This window comes from Hirundo rustica, chromosome 1 (genome assembly GCF_015227805.2).
Source record: "Hirundo rustica isolate bHirRus1 chromosome 1, bHirRus1.pri.v3, whole genome shotgun sequence".
NCBI lineage: Eukaryota > Metazoa > Chordata > Aves > Passeriformes > Hirundinidae > Hirundo > Hirundo rustica.
The window spans coordinates 155,853,585-155,878,893 of record NC_053450.1 but is presented as its reverse complement, the minus strand read 5'-3'; the positions used below and the strand labels follow the sequence as shown (position 1 = coordinate 155,878,893).

The 25,309-nt window shown below is 60.3% G+C and overlaps 2 protein-coding genes across 3 annotated transcripts in view; one reads left to right on the top strand and one right to left on the bottom strand.

Annotated features, from left to right (window-relative positions):
- The first annotated feature begins 460 nt into the window (after positions 1 to 460).
- On the top strand, positions 461 to 7,595 carry GBX1 (gastrulation brain homeobox 1). Its single transcript, XM_040074997.2, has 2 exons — positions 461 to 1,129; positions 6,791 to 7,595. Exons 1-2 carry the CDS (start codon positions 670 to 672, stop codon positions 7,312 to 7,314), a joined length of 984 nt encoding a protein of 327 aa, XP_039930931.1. The 5' UTR covers positions 461 to 669; the 3' UTR covers positions 7,315 to 7,595.
- A 7,478-nt stretch (positions 7,596 to 15,073) lies between these two features.
- AGAP3 (ArfGAP with GTPase domain, ankyrin repeat and PH domain 3) overlaps positions 15,074 to 25,309 on the bottom strand; it is a 109,368-nt gene continuing 99,132 nt past the window's right edge. For both annotated transcript variants that reach the window (XM_040065856.2, XM_040065846.2), the window contains exons 14-18: positions 18,126 to 18,280; positions 17,616 to 17,706; positions 17,058 to 17,280; positions 15,679 to 15,934; positions 15,074 to 15,433 (exon numbers count right to left, since the gene is read on the bottom strand). In XM_040065856.2, coding sequence (XP_039921790.1) covers positions 15,209 to 15,433; positions 15,679 to 15,934; positions 17,058 to 17,280; positions 17,616 to 17,706; positions 18,126 to 18,280 — 950 coding nt within the window. In that variant the 3' untranslated portion in view covers positions 15,074 to 15,208. The remainder of the gene's footprint in view (positions 15,434 to 15,678; positions 15,935 to 17,057; positions 17,281 to 17,615; positions 17,707 to 18,125; positions 18,281 to 25,309) is intronic.

The following is a 25,309-nucleotide window of genomic DNA, read 5'->3' as shown; positions in this document are numbered from 1 at the left end:
CCTTTGCCGCCGTCACCGGGCCGCTCCCCGCGGGCTCGGCCGTCAGGAGCCGCCGGGAAGGCCGGCTCGGGTCCGGTTGCGGGAGCCAGGGTGGTGCCGGGCGGAGCAGCCCGGGCCCGGAGAGAGCGGTGCGGAGCGGAGCGGCGCGGCCCCGTCCCGTCCCGGCTCCACAAAAGCACCCTTGTCCTGGCCCCGTAATTGCTAATCATCAATCACCATTAATAACAGCTGATGAGGCGGGAGGGGGAGGTGCCTTCCCAGGGGCCGGCCGCGCCGGGGGAGCGGGGCGCCTCGCCCCGCCGGAGCGGGCGCTGAAGGAGGAACTCGACCGTGATGTGCAGAAGATGGATGAGAGCAGAGGGCGACACCCCCGCCCGCCTCCCCTCCCCTCCTCCCCCCTCCCCTCGGCGGCCCGGCCCGGCCCCCCCGCGGCGGGGCGGGCGGGCGGCTCCGAGCGCGCCTCCACTCCGCCGCGCCGAGCCAGCGAGCGGGCGGGCGGGCGGCAGCTCTCGCCGGGCGCCGGAGCCCACGGGAGGCGGAGGGCGCGGGCCGGGGCCGGGGCCGCGGCGGCGGCGGCGGGGCCCGGCGGCGGCGGGATCTCGGCGAGTTGGCGGCGGCCCGAGATCGCCGCAAAGTTGGTGCCGGCTGAGCCGGAGGCGCCCGCTCGCCATGCAGAGACCCGGCGGCCAGGGGACCGCCTTCTCCATCGACTCGCTCATCGGGACGCCGCCGCCGCGCTCCGGGCACCTGCTGTACACCGGGTACCCCATGTTCATGCCGTACCGGCCGCTGGTGCTACCGCAGGCGCTGTCCCACGCCCCGCTGCAGTCGGGGCTGCCGCCGCTGGCCCCGCTCGCTTCCTTCGCCGGCCGCCTCACCAACACCTTCTGCGCCAGCCTGGGCCAGGCCGTGCCCTCCATGGTGGCGCTCACCACCGCCCTGCCCAGTTTCTCCGAGCCCCCCGACGGCTTCTATCCACCGCAGGAACTGCCCCCGCCGCGCGCCACCCCCGACGCCGGCTGCCGGCGCGGAGCCGACGGCCTGGAGGCGGAGGAGCTGCCCCCGGGCCGCGACAAGGGGCCGGCCGAGCCGCCGCTGCACTTCCCGGACCCCTTCCCTGGCCTTGCAGGTAAGAGCGGCGCGGGCTCGTCCTGCCCGGCGGAGAGCAGCCGCTCCGCCTCACCCGGACCTCCGCAGCCCTGGGGGACACCTGCCCGGCTCCGCTCCGCCGTCCCAGTGGCACCTGGGCCAGGCGGTCTCGCGGGCCGGAGCTCTCCGGGACAGCAGCCGCGGAGCGGAGGTGCTGGAGATCGGGGAGCTGCGGGCAGGACGAGCCGAGAGGACTGAACCGACTCCCCTCCGTCCCGGGCCCGGTCCGCAGCTTTCGCGGATGGGCGTCAAACTTCGCTTGCCTCGGCCGGGCCGCGGGGCTGGAGGGGCAGGAGAGCGGCCGGCCGCATGGGACACGGCGGAGGGACCGGAGCGCCGCGGCCGGACCGGCTGCACGGAGCTATCCGAGGTCCTGGCACTCGGCCCGGGGCGAGCGCGGCGGAAGGCGGCGGAGCGTTCCACGGCTCGGTCCGCGGCCCTCCCCGCCCGCACCCATCTCGGTCCCGGTCCCCGTCCCGGTCCCGTTTGGTGCGGCGCGGGGCTGCGCCTTGTCCCCAGCATGGTGCCGCGGCCCGGGCGGGTGCCTCCCGGCGTCGCCGCGCTGCCACTACCGGCTTTCTAAAGTTTCCCCCGAGCCCGCCCCGCAGCCCCGCTCTCCTCCGTCTCGGCACCGGCTCAGCCCGACGGCAGCGCCCCTCCCGGGCCTCCCGGTGCGGCCGGGAACGGCTCCCGTCGGGGTCCTCGCCTTTGTGCGCTGCGACCCTTCCCCGAGTGCGCCGGCACCGGCCTCAGAGACTTGTTGCTCCGTATTTCTCAGCCAGGTCCAGCACTCACCTCTTCTCCCTCGGTCCTGCAGCACGGGCGTGAGGAGTCCCTGCGGCAAGACACAGATGAGCCAGCTGCTGCTTCTCTGGCGTGGCCTCTCTTGAGCTGTCTCTTCTGGCCACTCCTGGGATCCACCTTTGTCTCACAGGCTTCTTGGCATGCATGTGCGCTGGGAATCTCTGCACCTTCTTGCAGTGCTTGGCTGTTCGTTCTCTGTCCTCTCTTTAGTCTCTCCTGGGTAAGCCCAGGTGTCTTCCTTGCCCTGCCTTGTTCATCCCTCAGAGGAGCATTTCACTCACTCAGACCTCTCACTCCAAGTAGGACAATGGGGGCATTCTGCCTTCCCCTTACCTTTATGGGTTATTGGGTGCTCCTCCGGTGCTCCCCGGCCTCTGTACTGAGTCAAAAGCCCGATGCAATCTTACTTCTTTTGTGAAAGTCTTCTCGGGGGCAGCACTGCCCTGGCCAAAACCAGGTCTGTACGATCCCATCTTTCCAGCAGACAAACTGCATTGTGCTCAATCTCCCGCTATGGCTCCTCAGTTCCCAATATGAGCCCAATATGTTCCCTCCTCCCAAGAGACTCAGATGAATTGACCTAGACTGTGGCTACTTCTGAGTCCGAGAAATCCTGCCTCTAAGACTTCTCCTGTTGCAACTGGTTCATATGATGGAAGGGAAGATGTCTTGCTACTGCTGTTCATCCTGTGCTGCCTCTGAGCACTGGGTTTGCTCTGGAGCCATGAGAGATGTTTGTCCTTCTGCACAGGTATATGCCCATGTGGACCCAGTTCTGTGGGCTGCTTTGCCTGGGTCCAAGATGATTTGTCAGGCCAAATGTGCCGTCTCCTTTACCTAATGTTTCTCCTGGCTGTACCAGACAAAACCAGAAATGAACAGTGGGGTTTGTTTTATAACCATCTTAGAGGAAACTCAGGAGGGTTGTTGTGAGCTTTTTCCAGTATTAAGGAATAGAAAGATGATTTATGTCAACAGGAGTCATCAAAAACTATCTATAATGCGGTTTGCAACTCACATGCAGTCCATGGCCCTGGCCAAAAGCAATTGTCCAGGGAAGAGCAAGAGAGCACAACCTGTTCAATGGACAATTCTAAAATGATACTTCCCTCACATCCAACTATCTGCACATCTGGGACTTCCTGTACCAAGTGTTGTTTCTGTATATTTAGTAAACTTTGACTGATTTCTTAGAGGCCTTATCTAATCTCCTCTGGAGTCCCCCAGAAAGGAGGGATAACCTTGACTTCACCCACATCAAGGTGGCAAGATGTTCCACAGGTTTCTTACCTGTAGAAGAACCTTGTGAAGAATAAATGCCCCCTTTTTGATGGTTTTGCTGACATTTAGTGACTTATACTCTGGAGTGACTGCTTGTGTCCCTAGGCTCTGTTAGTATCTCCATCACGCAAGTGTCTGTGGACACAAGATCAGTTGCTTCCTGTATCAGCCAAAGGAATCAATGCACTATTTTAGGACTTCTCTCTGCATTCACTGGGTTTGAAACTTGCTTCCAGCAATTGCCACCCTTCTTGAGCAGGGAGAGTCATGTAGGAAAACTGGTGGTGAGAAGCAGCAAAGCTTGAAGTCTGGTTTATTTCTACAGCTGCAACAAAGGTATGACCCCTGGTGTAAAGGTACTTAACACCCCTAGCTCTCCCCACCTCTTGTGAGAGCAGGTTTATTCTTGACCTCTGCAAATCTCCTCAGATTCAGGCAGTAGTCTGAAACTCTTTCTTGGTTTGGTGCGGTGACTGCGCATTCAGTCAGGGACAGGGTGAAGTTTCCGTTGTGCCCCTGTGTGCTTACCAGCACAGGGCTCATCACAACACCCATTCCTGATCCAGGTCTTCCTGACGCTGCTTGAGTAGTTTTGTCACCTGTGATGCCCACGTCTCTTCACCATGCTTTCCACATCCATAATTACAGAATCACAGAATGGTTTGGGTTGGCAAAGACCTTTAAAGGCCACCTAGTCCAACCCCCCTGCCATGGGTTGGGACATCTTTGACTACATCAAGTTGCCCAGAGCCCTGTCTGACCTGGCTTTGACTGTTGCTGGGGAAGTGGTACCCACTACTGATCTGGGCAACCTGTGCCAGTGTTTCGCCACACACTTTGTGAATAATTCTTTCTTATATCTAATTTAACTATTTAACTTATATCTAAATTTAATTTAAATTTATATCTCATTTAATTAATTAGGTGAAATCATCACCCTTTGTCTTATCACAAGGGACTTAAAAGTCTCTTTGTCTTTCTTATAAGCCCTCCTTAAGTACTGAAAGGTGGTAATAAGGTTTCCCTGGAGCCTTCTCTTCTCCAGACTGAGCAACCCCAACTCTCTTAGCCTGGCCTCACAGCAGAGGTGCTCCAGCCCTCGGGGCATTTTTGTGACCCCCTTTGGACTCCCTTCAATGTCTTTGACAAGATCAATGAACAGCTGTGACTTTGTGAAAAACAATCCAGTGGGTCAACCCTATTCTTCATCTACTACATCTCGTTGATTTTTCAGTCATGATGCTTTGCTTTGTGACAGCTTCACTTCATGTCCAAAGACCCTGAAAGTCTCAATATACCCTCACCACATGGGTGGGATCCCCTGCCTTCATTCCATCCTTGCTGGGGACATAGTGGGTGACTAACAGACCAGTATACCAATTTTCTTCATGAAAACATCCAATTTAGATTCTGTTATCAAATAGTTCCAAGTCCCTTACTGCAAACCCAGCCCTTTTATAAGACACAAATGTGAGGGTGCTCTATCTAAAATTTGGAGCCTGGTTCTGAAGAGTGTATTCAGAGATAGAACCATTTTCCAAACCATCATGTTGCTCAGCTTTCTTCCAGTCTCCTGGGGCACAGCCTGGGCTGACAGGAGCAAGCTCTACCAGTACTGTTTGCTGGTGTGGCTGCTGGGATGCCATCCTCCATCCCTGGGGAATTGCAGTGCCGGGACAGGACCAAAGAGCCCTTGGCGAGACACTGGGCTCCTCATAAGACCTCTCTCACCTTGTCAGGCTCCACGCTCCACCAGAGAGAGGTGGTACACAGAAGTGAAAGCTCTTCTTTTCTTCACCAAAGTGCTTCCATGAGGCTGTGCAATGGCAGCCAAAGTGCTCCTGGCCCCTTGCTGCTGATCCTCAGCCTCACAAGTATGAATTCTCTGGGTCTTTACCCTCTATGAACATAGGAAATCTCTTCCTCTGCCCCTGACCTTCAGGAAGAAAGAAATCACTCTCCAGCAGGATAGAGATGAAGGTGTTCTTTCCCACTGTAGGAAGCAGGAAGAGCAGGGAGAAGATTCCAGATCTCCAAAGCCACTCACCTGCTCTCAGGAAGCCAAGGGCTTGCTGCAGGGCTAACATGGGATGTGGGAGCTCCACAGTCACCAGACTACCAGGAATGTCTTCTGGGCTCAAGTAGTCTCCTACATTTCTGTTTGTGTATTTAAACCCTGCACTGTCAGGCTTCTGAGGGCTGTTGTGCCTTTCACACTGAGATGAGGTGAGGTGGTCTGTGATCCAGTGGTCCAGGTTGCATATGCCAGTACCTGGACACTGCTCAGAAGTTTGGAGAGCTGCTACTTCTCCTTGTGCGTGTTGGAGTATAGAGAGCAGCAGTGTTTCAGGACAACTCCTTCCAGCCGTGATTACTGCTCTTGGGTCAGACTTGAAGAATGTTCTGGTCTCTTCTAGTCTCAGCACGACAGAAAAGCTTCTTCACCTGCTTGTGCAGAGCTGTGGCTCATCCCTTCATGATCCCTGTTTGTGGCTGAGAGCATCTTCTCACTTTGTTTGAGCCCTTCTACTATGGAAGTGACCATCTTCCAGACCGCTTTCCTCCGTCTATTTCCCACCGTGTCCTCCCTTGCTCCATGGCTGTTTAATCATTTGGACAGCAGTTTGGGACACAAGAAGCTTGCAAGGAAGAGATTCATACCCCAGTACCCTGTCGATATCCTCACAGGTATCTTAACAGAGGTGTCTGCGGTAATCCCGGCACTGCGTTCTGCCTGATGGCCTGGGACGAGGCGCTGTCTGTTGTGCGATGTTGGCAGGTTCTGTCCGGCCCCTCTGCCTGCCGCTGGGCACAGCTGAGCCCTGAGCACCGGCTGCCTCAGCACCTTGTTCCCTGGCTGCACACTGCTGTGGTGCATCCTTGGATTAGGGAGGGAGAGCCAGAAGTGGGCCACCCCATGTCCCATAGAGCCCTGCAGAGAGGTTTGCTGAGCTGGAGCTGGCCCTGGATGCTGTTTCCAGGACAATTCTTCAGCTCTTGGCTGGCTACTTTCTGACGGTATCGATGGTCTGGTGCACTGGAAAGGGACAGGGAGGGTTGAGCTGAGAGACAAGGTATGGGCGTTCTTTCCTACGTGAAAGTCCAGACAAGCCCTGGAAGCGTTTTGGACGTTCTCTGCTACTGAGACCATGATGCTGCTACGGCTGGCCGTGGATGGGTCAGCTGCTGAGAGGGTCAGACCCCAGGGCGGCCGCTGGGTCCGTCGGTGCTGCCGCTTGCAGCCGGGCAGGCTGCGGGGAGCAGGTCGCTGGGGAGTGGAGCGGCTGGTGCTGCTCGCAGCAGGATCCGGTGCGGGGCTGCTGCTGCTGGGGCCGGGGCCGCCTGTTCGCCCGCTCCAGGGCTGCGGTACGCGGCAGCGACGGGGACCGAGACTGCGGGAGGAGCTGCAGCCTCCCTCCGAGGGAGCGGGGAGAGCTTCCCCCGCGGCCGCGGGGCTCTGGGAGCTGCGGGAGCCCGGGCGGGGCGGGGTGCGGGCGGCGGGGCGGGTGCGGGCGGCGGGCCGCGCCGGCGGACACTGACGCTGTGTGCCCCGCAGACGGGAAGGCGTACAGCTCGGACGAGGAGAAGTTGGAGGTGAAGTCGGCGGCCACGCCGTGCAGCGAGCGGGAGGAGGAGAGCTCGGCGGGCGAGAGCGAGGAGGAGCCCTTCCTGGACGGGGGGACCGCCGGCGCCGCGCTGGGAGCCAAAGGCAAGGGCAAGGGCGGCCCCGCCGCCGAGCAGCCCCCGCCGGGCTCCGGGGCCGGGAAGAGCCGCCGGCGCCGCACGGCCTTCACCAGCGAGCAGCTGCTGGAGCTGGAGAAGGAGTTCCACTGCAAGAAGTACCTGAGCCTGACGGAGCGCTCGCAGATCGCACATGCCCTGAAGCTGAGCGAGGTGCAGGTGAAGATCTGGTTCCAGAACCGCCGCGCCAAGTGGAAACGCATCAAAGCCGGCAACGTGAGCAACCGCTCGGGAGAGCCCGTCCGCAACCCCAAGATCGTGGTGCCCATCCCGGTGCACGTCAATCGTTTCGCCGTGCGCAGCCAGCACCAGCAGATCGAGCAGGGCGCCCGGCCCTGAGCCCGGCGGGGCTCCCGGACCCTGGGGCGGGCGGCGGCGGCGCGGGGGGGGCCGAGCGCCCGCTCCCACTCCTGTGTACATGTACCTTATTTATTCCGTGTAAACTCTGTACATACGGCAGCGTGCCCTTCTGCCCGTGCCATGGGGAGTGTGGCCGCCTGGCCCTCGGGTCCTGGCCGCCCGCTGGGCCGGGCTGAGCCGGGCCGGGCCGGGCCGGGCCCGCGCTGCCGCTGGCGCCCGCCCATGTATAGCTGTGATTTCAATAAATTATTTTCTATGGAGCAAGACCACGTTCTTCCTCCCTGCAGGGACGGGGGTCCCGCGGCCCAGGCCCGGCGCGGGCAGAGAAGGAGAACAAGGAAGGGAGAGGGATGGGAATTGAGACAGCGACAGGGACACGAGCGCGGGCAGCGGGCGCGGGCAGCGGGCACGGGCAGCGGGCGGCGGCGCCGACCCCGAGAGGCGGCCGCGGAGGTCGGGGAGGGCGAGCGGACGGGGAGAAGGGGAGGCTCCGGGGCCCCTCGCTCCCCGGCCGGTGCCGGGGCCCGCGGAGCCGGAGGCTGTGCCAGCAGCAGCGGCCTGGGGAGCAGTGCTCCTTCCCCATATCCCTCCCCTCTTTGGCTCCGTTGCACCCGCTGCTGGGCCGGTGCCGAGCCGCGAGAGGGAGAAGAGCAGCGGGGGGCCGGGAAGCGCCCGGGAGCATCCCCGGGTCGGCTCTCCCGCCGGCGGAGCCGAGGCCAGGACTGGTTCGGGACCGCCCTCGCAGCTCACGCCGGGGCGGGGGAACGTGCGTGCTGCTGCAGACTCCCAACGCGGCTGCGGCCACTGCCCCGGCCCGGGACAGCCGGCTCCCTGCTGCTGAGGCCCTGGGACAGGAGCAACGACAAAAGGGGCTCGCACATCCAGGCCAGCCATTCTCTGCTCTTGAGAGCTATCACATGAGATGCTGCTTCTGCAGCCAGCCATCTCAGATACTGAACCCAGCCCCAGAACCCCATGAAGACCCAGTTTGGCACAGGGCACAGCTGCGTGCACAGCTGCATACCCAGTCAACTGCACAAGGGCCGTGTGGCTCCCTGGGTGTCCAGCCTGGGGAAACTCTATTCTGGTTTGACAAACCAGTGAGTCCATGGGGCAAGAGAGATCCTATGCGTGTGCTGTTTGAGCGACACCCGTTGCAATGCCACCAGATGTTCCAGGAGAGGGGGAAGGCTCTCTCCAAGGTTTTGCTGGGGCACCAATTGCTCACAGGTTTGATAGGGAGTCTGGATCACCAACGGTCCAGCCAGCCGCTGTCACCTCCCCTGGGAGACACAGTTTGGGAGATCAGGAAATATCCCTGACAGCCAGAGCTGACTCCACCTTCCTGAGCGCCCCCTCCCCGATGCCATAGCAAGGGCTGGGCCATCTCTGTGCTGCCTGGGGAGCAGTGCTCCTTCCCCATATCCCTCCCCTCTTTGGCAGGTCCATTCTGTTCACCTGGAGAGTGGGGTCCATGCTCAGCCCGTACAGCTGAGTCCTCCTGCAGGGCCCTGGAGCTTCGGGGAACTGGGGGGTGGCAGTCCCTGCCCCTTGGCTGTTGGCTTCAGTTGGCCTGTGTGGCCAAAGGACACAGAGAGAGCTCAGATCAGAGCAATCATTTGGACACAGCTGTGCTTCTAGATGTCCTTGATGGGTACCTCTTTCCACAGAAATATTTGCTGCAGGTCCCGAGAGGGTTCTGCGGGATCCTTTCAGGGTTTGGTTATTCAGCACAGCTGGCTTCCACTGCAGGACACCTGCCTCTGTCCCTGCACCACTGACTTAGAAACAGGAAAGTATCCTCCGGAAATGCCCCGCCTGGTGTTACTCACAGCATCTCCAGCATGGATTTGCCCTGTTCAGGTAGCAACACTTGCTGGCATTCCCTCTGGATCAGGGGAACAAACGTCCTTTGGCAGCAGCCCCCAGTGCCCTGATCTCAAGAAAACTGTCAGTGCCCTTTTCAACAGGCTGGGGTAGAGCTGCCTGCAGCTGCACCACTTCTCCGTCCTCAGGTGGGTGTTGGTCTGAGACAAGGACTGACCTTAGCTGTGCTCCGTGGCTGCAAAGGGGACACAGCTGTTTGCAGCTCCGCCTGCAATGGCTCTGGCACATGAACTGGTACTCACCTGTGTGGGAGGCTGGGGGGCACGGTAAAGCCATTCTGAGCTACACGCAGGGCTCTGCCACTACAAATGTGTCCACATGAGGGGTCTGTGCCACTGCAGCCCATCACAACACAGCAGCGCACGTTAACTGCAACAGTCCAGAAAGTGTCCACAGCTCCGGGGTTGGGGCAGTGACATTAAAAGGAGTCAAATTTTATTTTAAGGTCCAATAACTCCCTTTTTCCCACCAGGCATTTCTAACTGGCTTGAAATGTCCTGCCCCAGCGGCAGCACTGGTTTATTGCATCTTTAACCCACCTCCTGCACTGTAGAGGCCACTGCCCACCTGAAATCCATGTGGAGAGCACTCCCACTCCACTGCATGCTCATCCATGGACTGCTGCTGAGGTGCTTCCAACACCTACAGTTTTCAGCTGCGTGGAAGATTTTGTTGTTATTATTGTATTAGACCAGTCCCAGAGCCCATGCACACTGCAACCCTACAAACAGCCATGCTAAAATCCCCACAAATGCTGCAGAGGTGCAGCTTTGTGTAGTGCTGCTGGAGGTGACAGACTCATGCTGTCACTAGCGCTGCTGGAGAGAGCTGCAGAGCAGCAGAGTGTTCCTGGCACCGAGCAGAGCAGAGCAGAGCAGAGCTCCCTGTGAACCCTGAGCGCTGTGACGGCTCTGGTGCCTCCAGCACAGCAGAGAGCAAAGCACTGCACAGTGAGCACAGTGCACAGCACAGCACTGCCCGTGTTGTACCGTGATGGCACTGCCCACACTGCACAGTGAGCACGGAGCACAGCACTGCCCACACTGTACAGTGAGCACGGAGCACAGCACTGCCCACACTGTACAGTGAGCACATTGCACAGCACTGCCTGCACTGCCTGGAGCAGCTGTGGCCCCTGCTCAGATGGGAGGGCTGTGGGGGCTCCATGAGCTGGAGCTCTGGGTGCTGGGTCAGACGGGCTGGCTGGGAGAAGGAGGGGCACAATGAAATACTGGGCAGTAAAGACAGACCCGGGGCAATTGATCCATGAAGCTGGATGGGGCCTTGGGAGGTCTGTTCCAACACCTGCTCGGAGCTTGTCCCATTCAAGATGCTGAAGAACTTGTCCATCTGACTTCCAGTATCGCCAAGGCTGGGCAACCCCTCCTCTTGGGCCCCTGTACCACCTTCCTAGTATGTTTTTTCACTTGCTTTTATTTGGAATTTCCTATCTACCAGCTTCTGGCTGTGACCTTGTGTCCTGGAGCGGGAACTGCAGGGGAAGGAATCCCTACACACATGCTGGTACACATGTATGTGCACGGGTACAAACACACACACACACGCATGTGCATGTACACACAGAGTAAAAGGTAGATACAGGTGTGGACACACAGAGATAAATACACAGAGTGTGTATTTACATGGACATGAGTTTGTTTATACAAATGTGTTTATACACACACACACATATATACATATATATACACACATTCATATGAACAAAACTTATTATGTCCTAAGGAAGGCAATTTCAGCATTTACATGGGAATTCTCCCTATCCAAGCCTGTCCATCTGTTTACCTGTTTACCTATATGGTGGCTCTTAACGAACTGGGAAAGGAGCAGGGATTGTATCCCGCAGACCGTTTATTCACTCAGCACAACAAAGCTGGTCCTCAGCATTCCCTGACAATGGTCTTGTAATGGCCCACAGTACGGTGCTATTCACTAGCCAGCGGCTCCAGGACTAGCTCAGGTGCAGGAGAGAAACAATGGGCAAGAGAGAAACCATGTCCCAATGGCTGGCAGCTGGGAAGGGTTGCGAGCTCCCTCTGACCACTCCCCAACTCCTCTGCAGCCTATGCCAGCTTGGCCAGTGTCCCCATCAGCCAGGCCAGAACTCCCCCCAGGGCTTTGTGACTCCCTGTGCTGAGGGCATCTGTACCCACCGTGAACGGGCACAGGGTGCAGCTGTTGTAGTGGAGTGTGTTGGTGCTGTACCTTTGTGAACACAAGCCAAGGGAGCTGGGACACGGTCACGCCTGTGCTTTTTCCCCCAGAGGCAAGGCTGACTGGACACACGAAGGCACAGCCCTGTGGTGGGATCTCTGCTCTGGCCATGTCTCCTAAAAGCACCTCTGCATGCGCTCAGCCTGTGATCCCAGCGTAGCCTCAGGGGAGGTGGAGCTGCCCCATGCCCCACTGCACCCACCTACAGATCCCCAGGAAGCTGTGCCCGCTCAGCTGGGGCTGCAAGAAGGCCCCTGGGACTTTGATTGCAAGTTGTACCCTGCAGGGCTTTTTCCAGCTGTGCCCAGGCTCTCTGGGAAGTGCTGCAAACCTGTGGTATGGCTGGTTTCCAGCCTGAGGCTGCACACCGTGGATTTACTCATGGCACGAGGTTGCATCCCATGGCTCCTGTGCTGTGGCACCACCTCCCTCCCCCTGGCTCCAGCCTCAGCTCGAGGGTGTGAGTGCTGCTGGGTCCTCATGGTGCTGCCACGGATCTGCAGTGGTCACTGCTGCTGCTCAGGGCCACATAACACAGGGACAGTCCCACTGCTGCTGCCCTGGGATGGTCCTCTGGTGTACAGCAGAGCAGAGGGTTGGCCTGTGACCTCCCTGGCATCAGCCTGAGCACAGGCACCTGACTCCTACCCCAAAAACCAGACACAGTGCCCCTAAACACCGACACACAGCTCCTGCCCCTAACCCAGACACAGCTCCTGCCCCTGAACATGGACATAGACATGGAGCTCCTGCTTCATTCACCCTGTCCTGGCCCGGGGCCACCTGAAGCCACGTTGGTCACCTTGGCACCCAGATGTGCTCCAACACTGGAGTAATGCTGGGCTGGGGCAAGGTGGGACAGGGCATGAGTGCTGCTGCTGGTGGGGTCTGGCCCACCCTTGGCTCCTTGGGACAGTGCCAGAGCCTACAGGGATCTGGTGGCATTCCCAGCAAAAGGCCATCCCCGGCATCCCCAGCACCCGTTTGCAGTTTGTGGGCAGCAGCAGGGCACGGGGCCTGTCCCCACGGGGCTGTGTGCCCACAGCAGTGCCTCTGCCAGCAGAACCTGGCCAGGGCTCCGGCTGCCCTGAGGGGGCTGCACCCCGTGGGCACTGCGTGGGCCGTGGGGGGCTGCTTGGGGCGGTGTGGCCTTGGACCTTGGACGTTGATGATCTTTGCGGGTCCCTTCCAGTTCAGGCCATTGCGTGATTTGGTTTCCAGAGCTGTCCCCGCGTGGCTCCTGGTGGCATCGGCATCGCTTGCAGCCCTGACTCCAGCCCCGATGCCACAGGCAGGGTGTCGGGGCAGGTGAGGGGTCTCCCGGGGTCAGAGCTGGGTCCAGGCTGGGCACCGGGGGGCCTGGGGCAGGGCTGGGATGGGAAGGGAGGCGCCAGGGCTGGGTAGGGCGGGATCCCGCGCGGGAGATGATGTATGGGCAGATGTATCAGATCGCACAAGATAAACAAGCAGTGAATTTCATCAGGGCCCATCATGGCTTTAATTTGGCTGCCTAATGAGTCAGATCCAGCCGCGCAGATAAAAGTTGTCAGAGCCGCAGCCCTAATGAATTTCTTGCCACTTGTAATCAAGGCAGCTTGTCTGAGGGGGATGATTAATGGGCCCCAGAGGAGCTGCCGTCCCTCGGCTTCCATTCCCGTTAATGCAGTCGCCAGGAAATTAACCAAACCCAGCACTGGGCTGGAGCTGGGGCTGGTGTGGGGGCACTCATGGGCACCACGAGGGGACGGGAACGAGGGATGACATGGGTACAGGACCCAGACTGGAACCGGGACCAGGACTGGGACCGGGACCGGGACCGGGACCGGGACCAGGACTGGGACCAGGATGATGACATGGGCACACACAGCCAGAAACACATCAAGGGGTGGAGGGGCCGGGGCCACCGCCTGCAGCCCCCAGCAAGGCAGCCCTCTGCCATGGGAGGGGCACGAGGACGCGGCAGGGGTTTGACAGGGACATCTGAGGGTACCTGTGGCAGCTGGGGGTGTCCTGGCACCTCCCTTCCTTGCACCACTGCCACACAGGCTTGAGGCCCAAGGCCTGTGCCCAGTCCCAGAGCAGCAGAACCTGGACCCCAGCACAGCACAAAGAGACATTGGGGCCCAAACTGCTGTTTGTGGTGTGGCTTGGGGCGCAGCCAGCCCAGAGCTGCCAGCACTGGGGCCCTGCTCTGCCCACAGCTATGAGAAGCATGCAAAGTCAGGGCTGGCAGAGCAGACACACGGCTCCCTTCACTGCTCAGGCGCCTGCCTGTGCCTTGGGACTCGATGATCCCAAGTCTTCTGTAGCTGTTGCAGACTCTTAGCTCACTGTGGCAGCCCATCTGTCCCTGCCCATCTCTGCCTTCCCCCATCCAAGTTTCACACTCGCTGTCCTGTGCACAGGGACCAAGAGGCCCAGCACTCCTGCCCCGCACGTCCCCTCTCCAGCACACCCCTCTGCTGTGCCCATCTCCCATCCCACCAGAGCTGTGCATTCCTCTGGGGCCGTGTTCTGGCACTGTCCCTCAGTGCCCAGGGTTGGCGCATCTCCCCTCCACACCTCAGCACTCTGCCATGTCCCAGGGGCCCAGTGTGGCACAGGACTGCTGTTTGGCACAGAGCCCGAGCCGGAGAAGAGGCTGAACATTTGTCAGTGTGGGCTGCAGAGTCCCCAGGCCCAGCTGCAAACCAGGGCTGCATCAAAGGCCCCGAAGGCAGCACACTGAGACGCTGGCCTGGCAGGAGGTGGGTTGCTTTATTGGCCTTTATCTCCTTGGCTGCAGGTAACACACACAGGGCAACTCATGGAAAAGAAACCGTATATACAGAGTGTCCATATAAATATTTCCAATGTACATTTTATACACAAGTGACAGAGACATTCCATAGCGGTGTCCAAAGCCTTGAGGTTCCAGCATTCACCTAGAGGCTTGTCCCCAATGCAAAGAGAGATGGTCCTCTCCTCTTGCTCAGCTGGAGACCAGCCCCACCTGGGCAGCAGCAGGAGCCAACAGGAGGCTCTGATGGAGACACTGTGTATGGCTTGGAGCTTTAACCTGGAAGGACAGTGACTCTACAGACAGACAGACAGACAGAGCTGGGGATACCGAGGTGACCATCCTCTTCCCCCTCCAGGTCACCAGGGAAGCTGGGGACGCCTTTGTCCAGGGGCTGCGCTGGGGAGATGCCACCCTTGCATCGGCACCCGGGGAGCAGTATCGGTGCGTGCATCCCTCCTGCACCGGCCAGAAGCAGAGGAGCGTGGGGGTGCAAGGAGAAATATGCTCCTCCTGCTGCCCCCACCTCACCACTGCACATGGAGGGAGAGCAGGAGGAGCCATCAGCTCCCTGGTACCGCTGTGCAGGGGGGCTACACACCTGAACTGCCCCCAGCCCCTGGTTAATCTACAGAAGGGTGTGAGGGGGGGCAGGAGAAAGTGCCTCCCCATCCATGTACCGGTCACGAGAACGGGGTGCACTGGAGCCACCCCAGTGATTACGTGGGAGCCCCTCCACGAGCTGCCAGCATTGGGTCTGCACAGCTGCACGGCGAGAGGCGGCTGGAACCAGCGCAGAGGAGCAGGATGCCGGCTCCCAGCTGGCTCCCAGCCTCCTCTTGGCTGGAACAGGGATTCTGGTAGGGGCAAGCACCGTGGGGGCCCATCTGCGCTGCTCTCAGAGCCACTCCTGTGGCCCTGCTCCCCGGCAGGGCCGGAGGGCAGCTGTGTGGCGACCGGAGGGCCCGTGCAGGGCTAGACTGTGCTGGGGCTGGCGCTGAGCTCAGCCGGCGCCGCGGCGCAGGCGTTGTTGTTGGCATTGGCGTTGCGGCGGGGCAGGCTGGGGGTCAGCGTGACGGCGCTGTCGCTGGGGCAGCCGTGCTGCAGCAAGATGTCGATGCACTCCTGGCTGCCGGCTCGCCGGGCATAGGCCAGCGGGGTCAGGCCCCGAGCATCCCGGCTCTTCACATCCACTCCGTACTGCTCGGGAGAGAAGCAGCTGGTCAGTGGGACCTGGGAACCGTGTGCCCAGGGGCACGGGGGTGGAAGGGTGCTGTGGAGCCCTGGGGAAGGCAGGGGGAGGGAGCCAAGAGGGTGGGCAGGTCAGTGCCAGCGGGCATAGGGGGGAACCCCCAGAAGCAGGATGGATGAAGGTAGCAGGGAGGTGGGGAAGCACCGGGACAGCACCAGAAGCACTGCAGTGGAGGCTGCAGGTTCTGTCTTACCCAGATGAGCAGCTGCGTGAAGACCACATTGGCCATCGCGCAGGAGAGGTGCAGCGCCGTGCGCCCGTCTCCATCTCCGTAGGTCTCGTTCACTTCCTCCTTGGTGCCATGGGCCAGGAGCGTCACCACGAGGCGCAGGTCATCCTCCACCACGGCCCGCAGCAGCTGCTGCCCCAGCGGGATGTCAGACTGAGGCAGCGGGGCCAGAAAGAGCTTCTGCTCATACTTAGCGCGGATCCAGCGCTCCTTCTCCTCCCTGCCAGACAGGACATTGTCACTGTCACAGTTGAGACTATTTGCCTGGGCCCCATGCACAAAAGGACACGAGTATCAGCACTGCCACATGAACGTACTCGTGTGAGCAGCAAACAGGGACCAGGAGGCCCAGCACTCCTGCCCCGCACGTCCCCTCTCCAGCACACTCCTCTGCTGTGCCCATCTCCCATCTCTCCAGAGCTGTGCATTCCTCTGGGGCCGTGTTCTGGCACTGTCCCTCAGTGCCCAGGGTTGGCGCATCTCGCCTCCACACCTCAGGTATGTTCTGCATAGACCCCGCCGCGCCCCCGTGCTCACGGCTGCCACCGCACTCCGGACACCCGCCTGACACCTGCTTGCCTCACTGCACCTCCTTACAGCTCCCATCTGTGCCCGTACGGCAGCAGCGTCCCGCACCTGTCTCCACGCTCCCTGGCTCTGCGCGCCCGCTACGGCAGCTCCGGGACCGTCCCTACCCCGAGCCTGCGTGCGGGCCGCGGCCGGCGGCAGGGAAAGGTTAGCGCTGCACACGCCAGCCCAGCGCCACGGGAGGCACCTTATCGCTGCCGCCGTCTCGCCTGGTGCAAACAAAGGCTGTGTCCGCGTCCGTCCCGCCGGGGCCGCGGGGCGGCGGATGGATGCGGGCCGTCCCGGCGCTATCTGCTGCCATTCTATCCATCTGCATCTGCCGGGCGGCCATCAATGCCCCGCGCCGGGCATGCTCACTGCCGCCGCCCCCTGACCCGCGCTCCGCCGCTGATAAGCCGCAGAATGGGCTCTTGTTGGGATGAGTGACAGCAGAGCGGCTCCGATAGGGACAGACAAGGGCCTGAAAGGGACAGACCCTGGAGACCTACACGACGACGCTGCCAAACCATCTCTGTTAACCCCTTCGGCTTTGCAGCCAGCCGCAGCTGTCGGAGTCACCGCACGGCTGTGGCTGCCACGGAGCCCCGCCGCCCCACCAGGATGGCAGGACAAGGCGGGCAGGCGGGACCCCCAACGCCGGAGCACCTTGAGGAATCCTACCTGCCTCAATGGCTGCTCCCAAACCCCTGCGGCGTCCCCCAGCCCTACTGGTGCTGTTCCCAAGAAGCATCCCTGGGGTTCACCACCTCCCTTACCGACTGCTCTCAGGCGTGGGCTTGGGGTACCCTTCCACCATTCCCTCCCAGACAGCGTTTGCAAGCGCGTTGCCGATGGCCGTCATGACCATAAGAAGCTCGCTAGGCCAGTCATCCAGGTCCAGGGAGCGCACACGGGACAGGTGGGTGCCCAGGTTGCGATGGATCCCGGAACACTCGATGCACATGAGAGCGCCCAGGTTCAGACTGGCCCAGTCCGGATCTGAGGGCAGCAGGATCAGTGGGGGAGAGTTAATAACCTGCCAAGACTCACCAGCCCGTCTCCTGTGGTTCAGACTCCTATTTGAAGGCATCTGCCCACCAGAGCCCTTCCCAGCTTGGTGTCCCTGGGACAGGTGGGCACCGAGAGGCCAGGACCTCAGGCTGGCCAGTGTGGCAGTATGGTTTGTACCCCAACCCCGAGGAGCAGGTCCACTGCAGGAGAGGACAGGACAGGCACATAGAGCAGGTCTTTCTGGGCTGAGAGAGGTCTGCCTGGAGTGGCTGGAGCCCCCTCCCCTCCTGGGTGAGCCCCCCGCCCAGGGTAGCATCTCTTACTGGGTGCATCGCAGTCCACGCAGAAGCTGTTCCCACGTGCGGTGCGGACGGCCTGCATGGCCTGCGCGTCGCCCTGGCTGCCCAGCCGAGCCTGGAAAGAACCCCACAAGGCCCTCTTCACTGCAGGCCGGCCACCCTACCACGCATCCCGCACCCCTCCCGGCGTGCCACACCACGCTCCATGAGGCTGGCCGGCATGGGGGCTCTGACAACAGGGTCTGGAGTGGCCAGGTGTGCGCCAGAGGAGCAGGGGACAGCGAGCCAAAATGGGGAGAAAGGGCAGAGATGTCCAGGAGGGATGAACCATGTAGGATCCAGCCACATGGGATGCAGAGTACTCTGTGGGGCCAGAGCCAGGTGGGGAAGAGGTGATGAGAAACCTGCGGGAACCACATAGTCCCAGGGACGGGACTGAACTACCACTGGGAGAGATCAAGACAGGATTCAGTGTGGACAGACAGACAAGTGTGAGACATGGAGGAGAAACGTGGCAAAGCAGATGCCTCTTACCTTGTTTTTGCTGCTCTCACAGCCCTGCAGGCTGGCCAGGATCTGGCTCTCAATGGCCTGTACCCAGAGCTCCCGCTCCTCTGATGTTGAGGCTTCAAAGAGCCATGTCTGGCCCGTCAGTGACACGATAATGAACTCAAATGGCTCATCTGGTTCTGGAAGAGAAAGGTGTGCCATAACACAGGGCTGGGAAGGAGAGGGTCTGCCATGGGACAGATCCTGGCAGGCCACCGCCATCCCCGCATGGCAGGGTTGCTTGGTGCCAGTCCTCCCTCCCTCTGCCCCACACAGCTCCACCGGTTTGCGCCCACTCTCCCTGCCCTGTGTCCCACCCTGAGAGAAAGCTGCCAGCCTCTGGAGCAGTGAAATCAGCTCCTCCACTGAGCCGGTGCCTGCAGACAGCCCCAGTGCTCAGTGCCCACCCTCGAGTGGCTTTGGAGCGAGGGGGCCTGTGCGGTGGGCTCAGAGGCAGCTCCTCACCAAGGCTTAAAAGGTGTTCTGCCCTGCTAACACCTGCCAGCCTGGCTCTGCCTCACGAGGCCCCCCACGGGCACAGTTCATGGGGTGTCGTGTCAGCCTCACACCCAGCACCAGCATTTACCTTTTATTGCCAACTTCAGTAGTTAGTGCAGTAAATGACTTAACTAAGCGGGGCCTGAATGGAATGACTAATAAACGTTATGTCACAGCACACGCTTCAGCTCATAGCAAAATGATTTGTAATTACCTAATTAGCGTTATGCAAATAACACCCTCATCTCCATAATGTGCCTTCCCAGCTCTCTATTAAAAGCAGGGAGTCAACTGCTCAGCTCCAGAGACAGCACAGAGACCGAGGGGCCTCCGGTCCACATCAAGGCAGAGCTGCACTGGCCTCAAGCCTGGCAGGGTCTGTGTGCACCAGACGTGACGTGGGGAGGTGGGCAGGGGAGTCTGGAGGGGTTTGAGGGAGGGATCCTCCTCTCCCTGACTTCTCTGCAGCACAGAAGCCCCTCACTGCGGAGGGAAGCAGCAGAAAGGCAGGGACTGAGGAGCTGCTGCAGCCCACAGGGAACAGCTGCAGACACCCCTGGCCGGGTCTCACCAAGGGCACGGCCAGCCTCAGCTCCTGTGGGGCCACCTGGGCCCATCTGAGCCAGGCTGAATCCACAAACATCCCCAGAACATGGGGCAACCTTGGAAAGTCTCCTTAGAAAAACCAGGTCTGTTGGGCATGATGGGAGTGCTCAGCCCTTCCTCCCAGGCTTGTGGTCAGCACCTGCACTGACAAGTACCAGACCTGGAGACGACCAGTGCCCGTGAACTGGTGCAGGAGCACAAGGCTGGGGAGGATGGGATGACTCCAGCATGAAGGTTTGTCTTGGCTTGCCCTTTCCAGATAGGAAGGCCAGGCTCTTTTACTCATTTCATCCTAAATTAGCCTGGGACTCTTGCTCTGGGGAACGATGTCTGCAACTGCCTCTCTCCTGCTGGGATGAGAGACTGAGCCCTCAGAAGGATGACAGACTACAGGGAGCAGGGAGTTAGCCATGCTGCTGGACTCTCCCCGCTCTGTGATGCACAGGCATAACTGGGACATCCCACTTGTCCAGCACTTTCCTCCAGCTCTCAGCTGCAGGAGACACCCACAGACACCAAGTCCCAGCTCAAGAACCAGATTCTTGGAAAATATACAGCTGTTAGCTTGTGAATACCGGGAGAGGAAATAACCAGCCAACAGCCAGGCTAACAGGCACTGCCTCCTTTGCTTGCTGGCACCAGCCTCTGTGAGTGCTGCCAGACCCCGGCATGGGCAGGGAGCCTCCAGACTGCAGGGGAGCCAGGACCATCCCCCCACAGGCACAGGACCCGTGGCTGCCTGGGGCCAAGCACTACCAGCCAGGAAAGGATGAGCAGCAGCTCCCTGGGGGAGAGAGAGGCTGCCCAGGTGCTGACAGCGCTCCCGGGGGACCCTGACACATCAGAACAGGCCCTGTTATCCTCAAATCTCATCCTGCCTTGGTCTGAGCCACCTGTGGCTGTGTAGCAGAGCCCAAAGTCCTCCCTGCTGCCGAGCCCCTTGTGCACAGCAGGAAGAGGACATCACGGTCAACAGCCACAGCAAGGATTCCTGCTGTGGGCTCACACGGCTCCATCTTCCTTGTTTCCTGTTTCCTGTTCGCCCAGCACCTCCCCACCAAGCGGGCAGGCAGGAATCCCAGTCCCAGCCTTCCTGCACCTGTATGCTTCCCAGGAAAGCAAATGCCTGCTCTGCCTGCCCAGGGCTCTGGTGTAGGTGTCACTGCTGCTCCTTGAGGCATCGTGCTGGGGCGGGGGGCTCCATGTGGCTCCCAGCACCCTGCTCAGGACATTCACAGTAGGGCAGGGGGTTCCCTCCTTCTGGGAGAGAAATTTCTGGGGCTGCAACCCAACTTGGATGGACTTTCCCTACTGTCACAGCTGAGGGACATCCCAGAGCTCTGGGGCTGCCCAGTTCCAGCCGTGGGAGCAGTCCCAGTCCAACCAAATCCCAAGTGCCAGCTCTGCAAGATGCAGGACCTCCGTTCCCTTCCTCTTTGTGCCTCCTGGATTCCAGCTTCATGGCAAACAAAGGCTCTGCTGCTCTCAGAGCCTGGGAAGAGCTGACAAAGGACCACAGCTTTTCTGCTGCGCTAAGGCAAATTCCCCACCTCATAGTGCAGGATGGCTCTGTGGGGCTGGATCCCTTTGGAGGCCTCAGCATAGCATGCCTACGACAGAAGATCATGGCACTGCGGGATCACACCCCTGGATTCACAGGTGAGGATCAGCAGAGCTGGGAAGGGAACCAAGGACTTGCGGCAGCTTCGAACACTGTGCAGACCCACCTCTTGGGATGGTCTAGCACCAGATCCTGAGCTCCTCAGGGCACCCATACAAGCTGGATCAGACACGAGCTGTTGTTTTAAGGAAAGTACTGGGCATTCTCTGCTTCTTCTGGGGAGAGGTACAGGTTTCCAATGGGACAGGGCCATTTCTGACCGGATGAAAGGGTAGCACCAAGCAGATGACATAAGCGGAAGGGTTTAGACCACCTCTGCTGAAGCAGAGCTGGCAGAACTTTCTACCCTGCTCCACACATGGGCACAGGCTCCTTCTCAGAGGTCAAAGAAGTCCAGAGCTTGCCAACTCTGACTTGACAGGGCCCAGACCTCAGAGGAAGCCACTCCTAGAGGTGCAGGGAGCCCTCCCCAGCTGCGTCCGAGTGAGCGGCCATGGCAGAGCCCGGCCCCCAGCCCTGCGGCTGCCCCGGTGCGCTGGCGGGAGCCCATTACACCAGCTCCATTAGAATTAGTGGGCAGTGGAAATGAATGCGCTGCCTCTCTCTCTCTTGATGATTTTTTGATGATGTTTTAAAGACTGAGCTCTGTGAAGAGTTGCTGAGCAGAGTTGGTGTGAGCTGGCTCTGCTAATGGGTGTTAACCCCGCGACCCCCCTTCCAACACCGCCCAAGAACGAGGGCTCTGAACAGGAGCAGGATTAGGGAGGGCATGGCCGGGACTGCAGGGACACGAGCAGCCCCAGTGCAGCCACCCGCCAACACGCCGGCCTTGGGGATGCTTCTGCATCCTCCGGACAGCAGAAGAGCATCACGGGGCTGCCAGGAATGAGGGAATGCAGACATCCTGTGTGTCCAGCCGGGAGCCAGAACAAAGGCACAGCAGGAGGGTAAGGAAGTGCCCACCACGATGCAAGGCAGCTTGCACCTGCTGCTCAAGGCAGCCCGGGGGGCGAGGTGCCCCTGGAACAGGGTGTCCCACTGACACCTGTGGGATGCCAGAGACGAAAAGGAAGGGGAGGGTTAGGGTTAGGGTTAGGGTTAGGTCAGCAGTGACACAGAGTGCTGCCCTCACAGCTTGTGCCAAGTCCCCCCTCCATGCTCTGAGTGAGGGGAAGTACAGTTCTGAGCAGAAGGCGTACACCGGGGAGCTAAAAACGCCTCAGCTTCAACACAGGGCTGGGGCAGAGACTGCAAAGGACTCTGGCTACACTCTGCATCGGTGCCCAGCCCAGACACCCTCCTGTGGGGACCCTGGCACGGAGCCACAGGAGCAGTACTTCCCACCTCCTTTCCCATGGACGCTGCTTCCCCGTGGGGTGCAGCAGGTCACCCAGGCAGTGCGTTCCCCCGGGGAGCTGCAGTGGGACAGGCTGGCCCATCCTCACCCCTGCCCAAGGTGCCCCCACATGGGCTGGGGCAGCACTCTCCCAGCACACACAGCAATATGGGGGGCTGCTCCAGAAGCACCGGGATACAAAGCAGCTCTGTGAGGACAGAGCAATGCCCCTCTGGTCCCCACCAAGCGCGGCAGTGCCGTGCTCCCAGCACTTGGGACAGAGCACAGCAATTCCCTCTCTGTACAGGACACTGGACAGAGCTCCCCCATGCCAGCCCAAAGGCCCAGGGCAGCACTTGCTTCCCCCGTGGGAAGGGGGAGTTCAGCGCAGGGGATGGCAGGAGCATCTCCATGCCAGCACACCAGGCAGAGAGCCTTCCATGCTCCCCAGCTGGCTCCTTCCTGAGCAGATGGGTGCAGGATAGGGTAGGACATCTTCCCTGCATCCCAGCAGGTCTGACAGAGGGGAGCAGGATTCCACCCAACATCAGCATAACAGGAAGGAGAGCTGGCACAGAGCCCCAGTCTTGAAGCAGAAGTCTCCTCTGTCACCTCTGCTCTTCACCATCTCCCAGTCACATCCAGCTGTCCTTCTCCCACTCCCACCCCTTCTCCTGCTTTTTGCTGGAGCAGTACGAGTGCCTCCAGAGGCCCTGGAGGGTGGGTAGTCACACAGGGAGGAGGTGGGGGGACACCTTCAGCATGTGGGGCACATGGCAGGAGCCAGCGCAGGTCCTGTCCAGATGTGCAGGGAGACCCTGGCCCACAGCTCCGTTCTCTGGCTGCCCAGCCCGTGAGGAGGGTCCTGGAGCAGGGCAGACGGCAGCCCCTGGCCTCGGGATGCTTGTTTGCAAGCTGCAACTGTACCATATCATTATGAGGTGTTTGGGATATCAACAAATTAGCAGGCGTCTGGGAAGAGAAGGATGCAGCACCATTCGTAAATGTCAGTTCGCTACCTCCTCATTTTGCAGATCATTAAACCCAATATTCCCAACCTGTATTAGTGCGACGGGGACAGGCCCCTCCGCAGGGACAGCCGCCAGGAGAGCGCAGCAGGAACAGCGCTGTGGAGACCCCCCAGCGCCCGCTGTCCCAGCGCCCCCGGGGCCCAGAGTGTCCCAGGCCGAGCTGGCACGTCACCAGCACGGATGGCACCAGCAGGGATGGCACCAGCAGGGATGGCACCAGCAGCGGGGGCTCGAGTGTGGATGGGCACGCTGAGCTGTCCAACGGGGGCAGGCGGCGGGGTCCCAAACGCGCGTGGCGCGTGTGGGGAAGGACACGGTGTGTCAGGACGAGCAGGGGCTCCCAAGGGACCCCACAGGCACACGGGGCTGTGCAGGGGGGTCACGTGAGGATCAAGGAGCGTCGTTTCTGTGTGCACGGCAGGGAGGATGCAATGTGGGGTGCGGCATGTGCGCAGCGGGGGCAGGCCTGGGAGGTGGCAGAAGGGCCGGGGGGTGTGCGCAGGCACCAGGCAGGGAGGTCACAGGAAGGACGGCACAGACAGTGCGGGCTTCACGGTGTGAGCAGAGGCTTGTGGCAGGGTCAGGGGTGTACACATGAGGGTCTCTCAGAGGGGCAACACGGAGCTGTATACGCTCCCCCCAGGAACCAGAGACCGAGGGGGTGGGAGCTGATGGAGACAGGGGACCAGCTGAACCACAGAGAAGCCCAGCACAGGCTGCCTCCCTCCCACCAGGATGGAACAGGGAGCTGCAGGGTCCATAATGAGCTGGAGTGACTTGTTAGCACTGAATTAAGAGGCTTGGTGGAAGGAAGCGCACGGGTGACACAAGCTGTGTGGGGCAGGCGGGAGCTGAGCGATAGCAGCTGGAATCCCCAGCAATCTGGTGAGCACGGCTCAGCCTCACGCTCCTGGCTTGCCACGATCGGCCTCGACAGCCCCTGACAGTTGGCATTAATCACGCACATCGCCCCAACACAACTCTTTACTGGCCATCAATTTCCTGTGGGTTTTAAAACTAAAAAACAAAGACAAAACCGCGTCGTTTGGCCGCCACTGAGAAGCACATTAAGGGGCTGTCAGCTTCTCGCCATGCACCCTGCATCACTCTTTAAGCACATGAGAAGTTCATTATCCCCGGAGCTCTGGCAGCCATGGGGAGACTGGAGCAGGGAGCGTCGCAAAGGTGCTGCTGCCCTCAGCCGTGTCTGGTGGCTCTTTGGCCCTCCTGGGAGCCTGAACTGGGGCCGAGGGTCAAGGCAAAGAGGAGCGTGGCTGCAGGGGGGCTGTGGGCTGCTCCATGGCAGGACGGCGCACTCCTAGCCACAGAGCTTTGCTGGGCTCTGATGAGAGCAGACTTTCCTGACGGTCCTTGCAGGATGACACCGCACTACACCATGGGGATGAGCATCTTGGTCCCCTGACAGCCTGACACACATTTGCCAGCCTGTGGGTGCTCCCTGACAGCCCGAGCTGCACTCCCTAGTTTGGTGACATCTCCGGCAGCCCAATCCCACGCCTGCCATAGTTTGTGGATGCTCCCTGGCAGCCTGACATGGAGCTCTCTTTAACATGAGCCCATGTAAAAAAGCAACAGCTCGTTTGATTTATGATACTTCAGAACAACTAAGATTCAATTGCTCTGCACGTCCCTGGCTCTGATTACCTCCTAAATGAGATAAACTGATGGCAATTTATCCCCAGACCTCACCAACTTTCCCAGGATGCTAACCTGAGCTGCTCGTGCCTAGCTCACGGGCGTGGGGCGTGTGCAGGCAGGTGCAGGCAGCCTGAGCACAGCCCAACCCTGCTCCCTCACATACCCCCAGGGCTGCTCCAGCCCGCAGAGATGCTGTCAAGAGGGTGAGCTTGACACCCTGCCTGGCCCCATGCAGCTCCTGGTGGGTGGGAAGTTTTGGGAGGGGTGTCCCTCCACAGTACTCCCCACACCAGCACAGCCACCCTGTCGTGAGCTAATGGAAAGCATGGCTCCTCATTGGACTGTCCCCATGCTCCTGCCAGGACAGTAAACCCTCCACAGAGGGATGAGCACCACAAGGGGACAGCAGCTCGGCCAC

Excerpts from the sequence above, each read along its gene's own strand:
- GBX1 (XM_040074997.2), top strand. The coding sequence starts at position 670 with ATGCAGAGACCCGGCGGCCAGGGGACCGCCTTCTCCATCGACTCGCTC. Across the intron at positions 1,130-6,790 it reads CCCCTTCCCTGGCCTTGCAG|ACGGGAAGGCGTACAGCTCG; the intron begins GTAAGAGCGGCG and ends TGTGCCCCGCAG.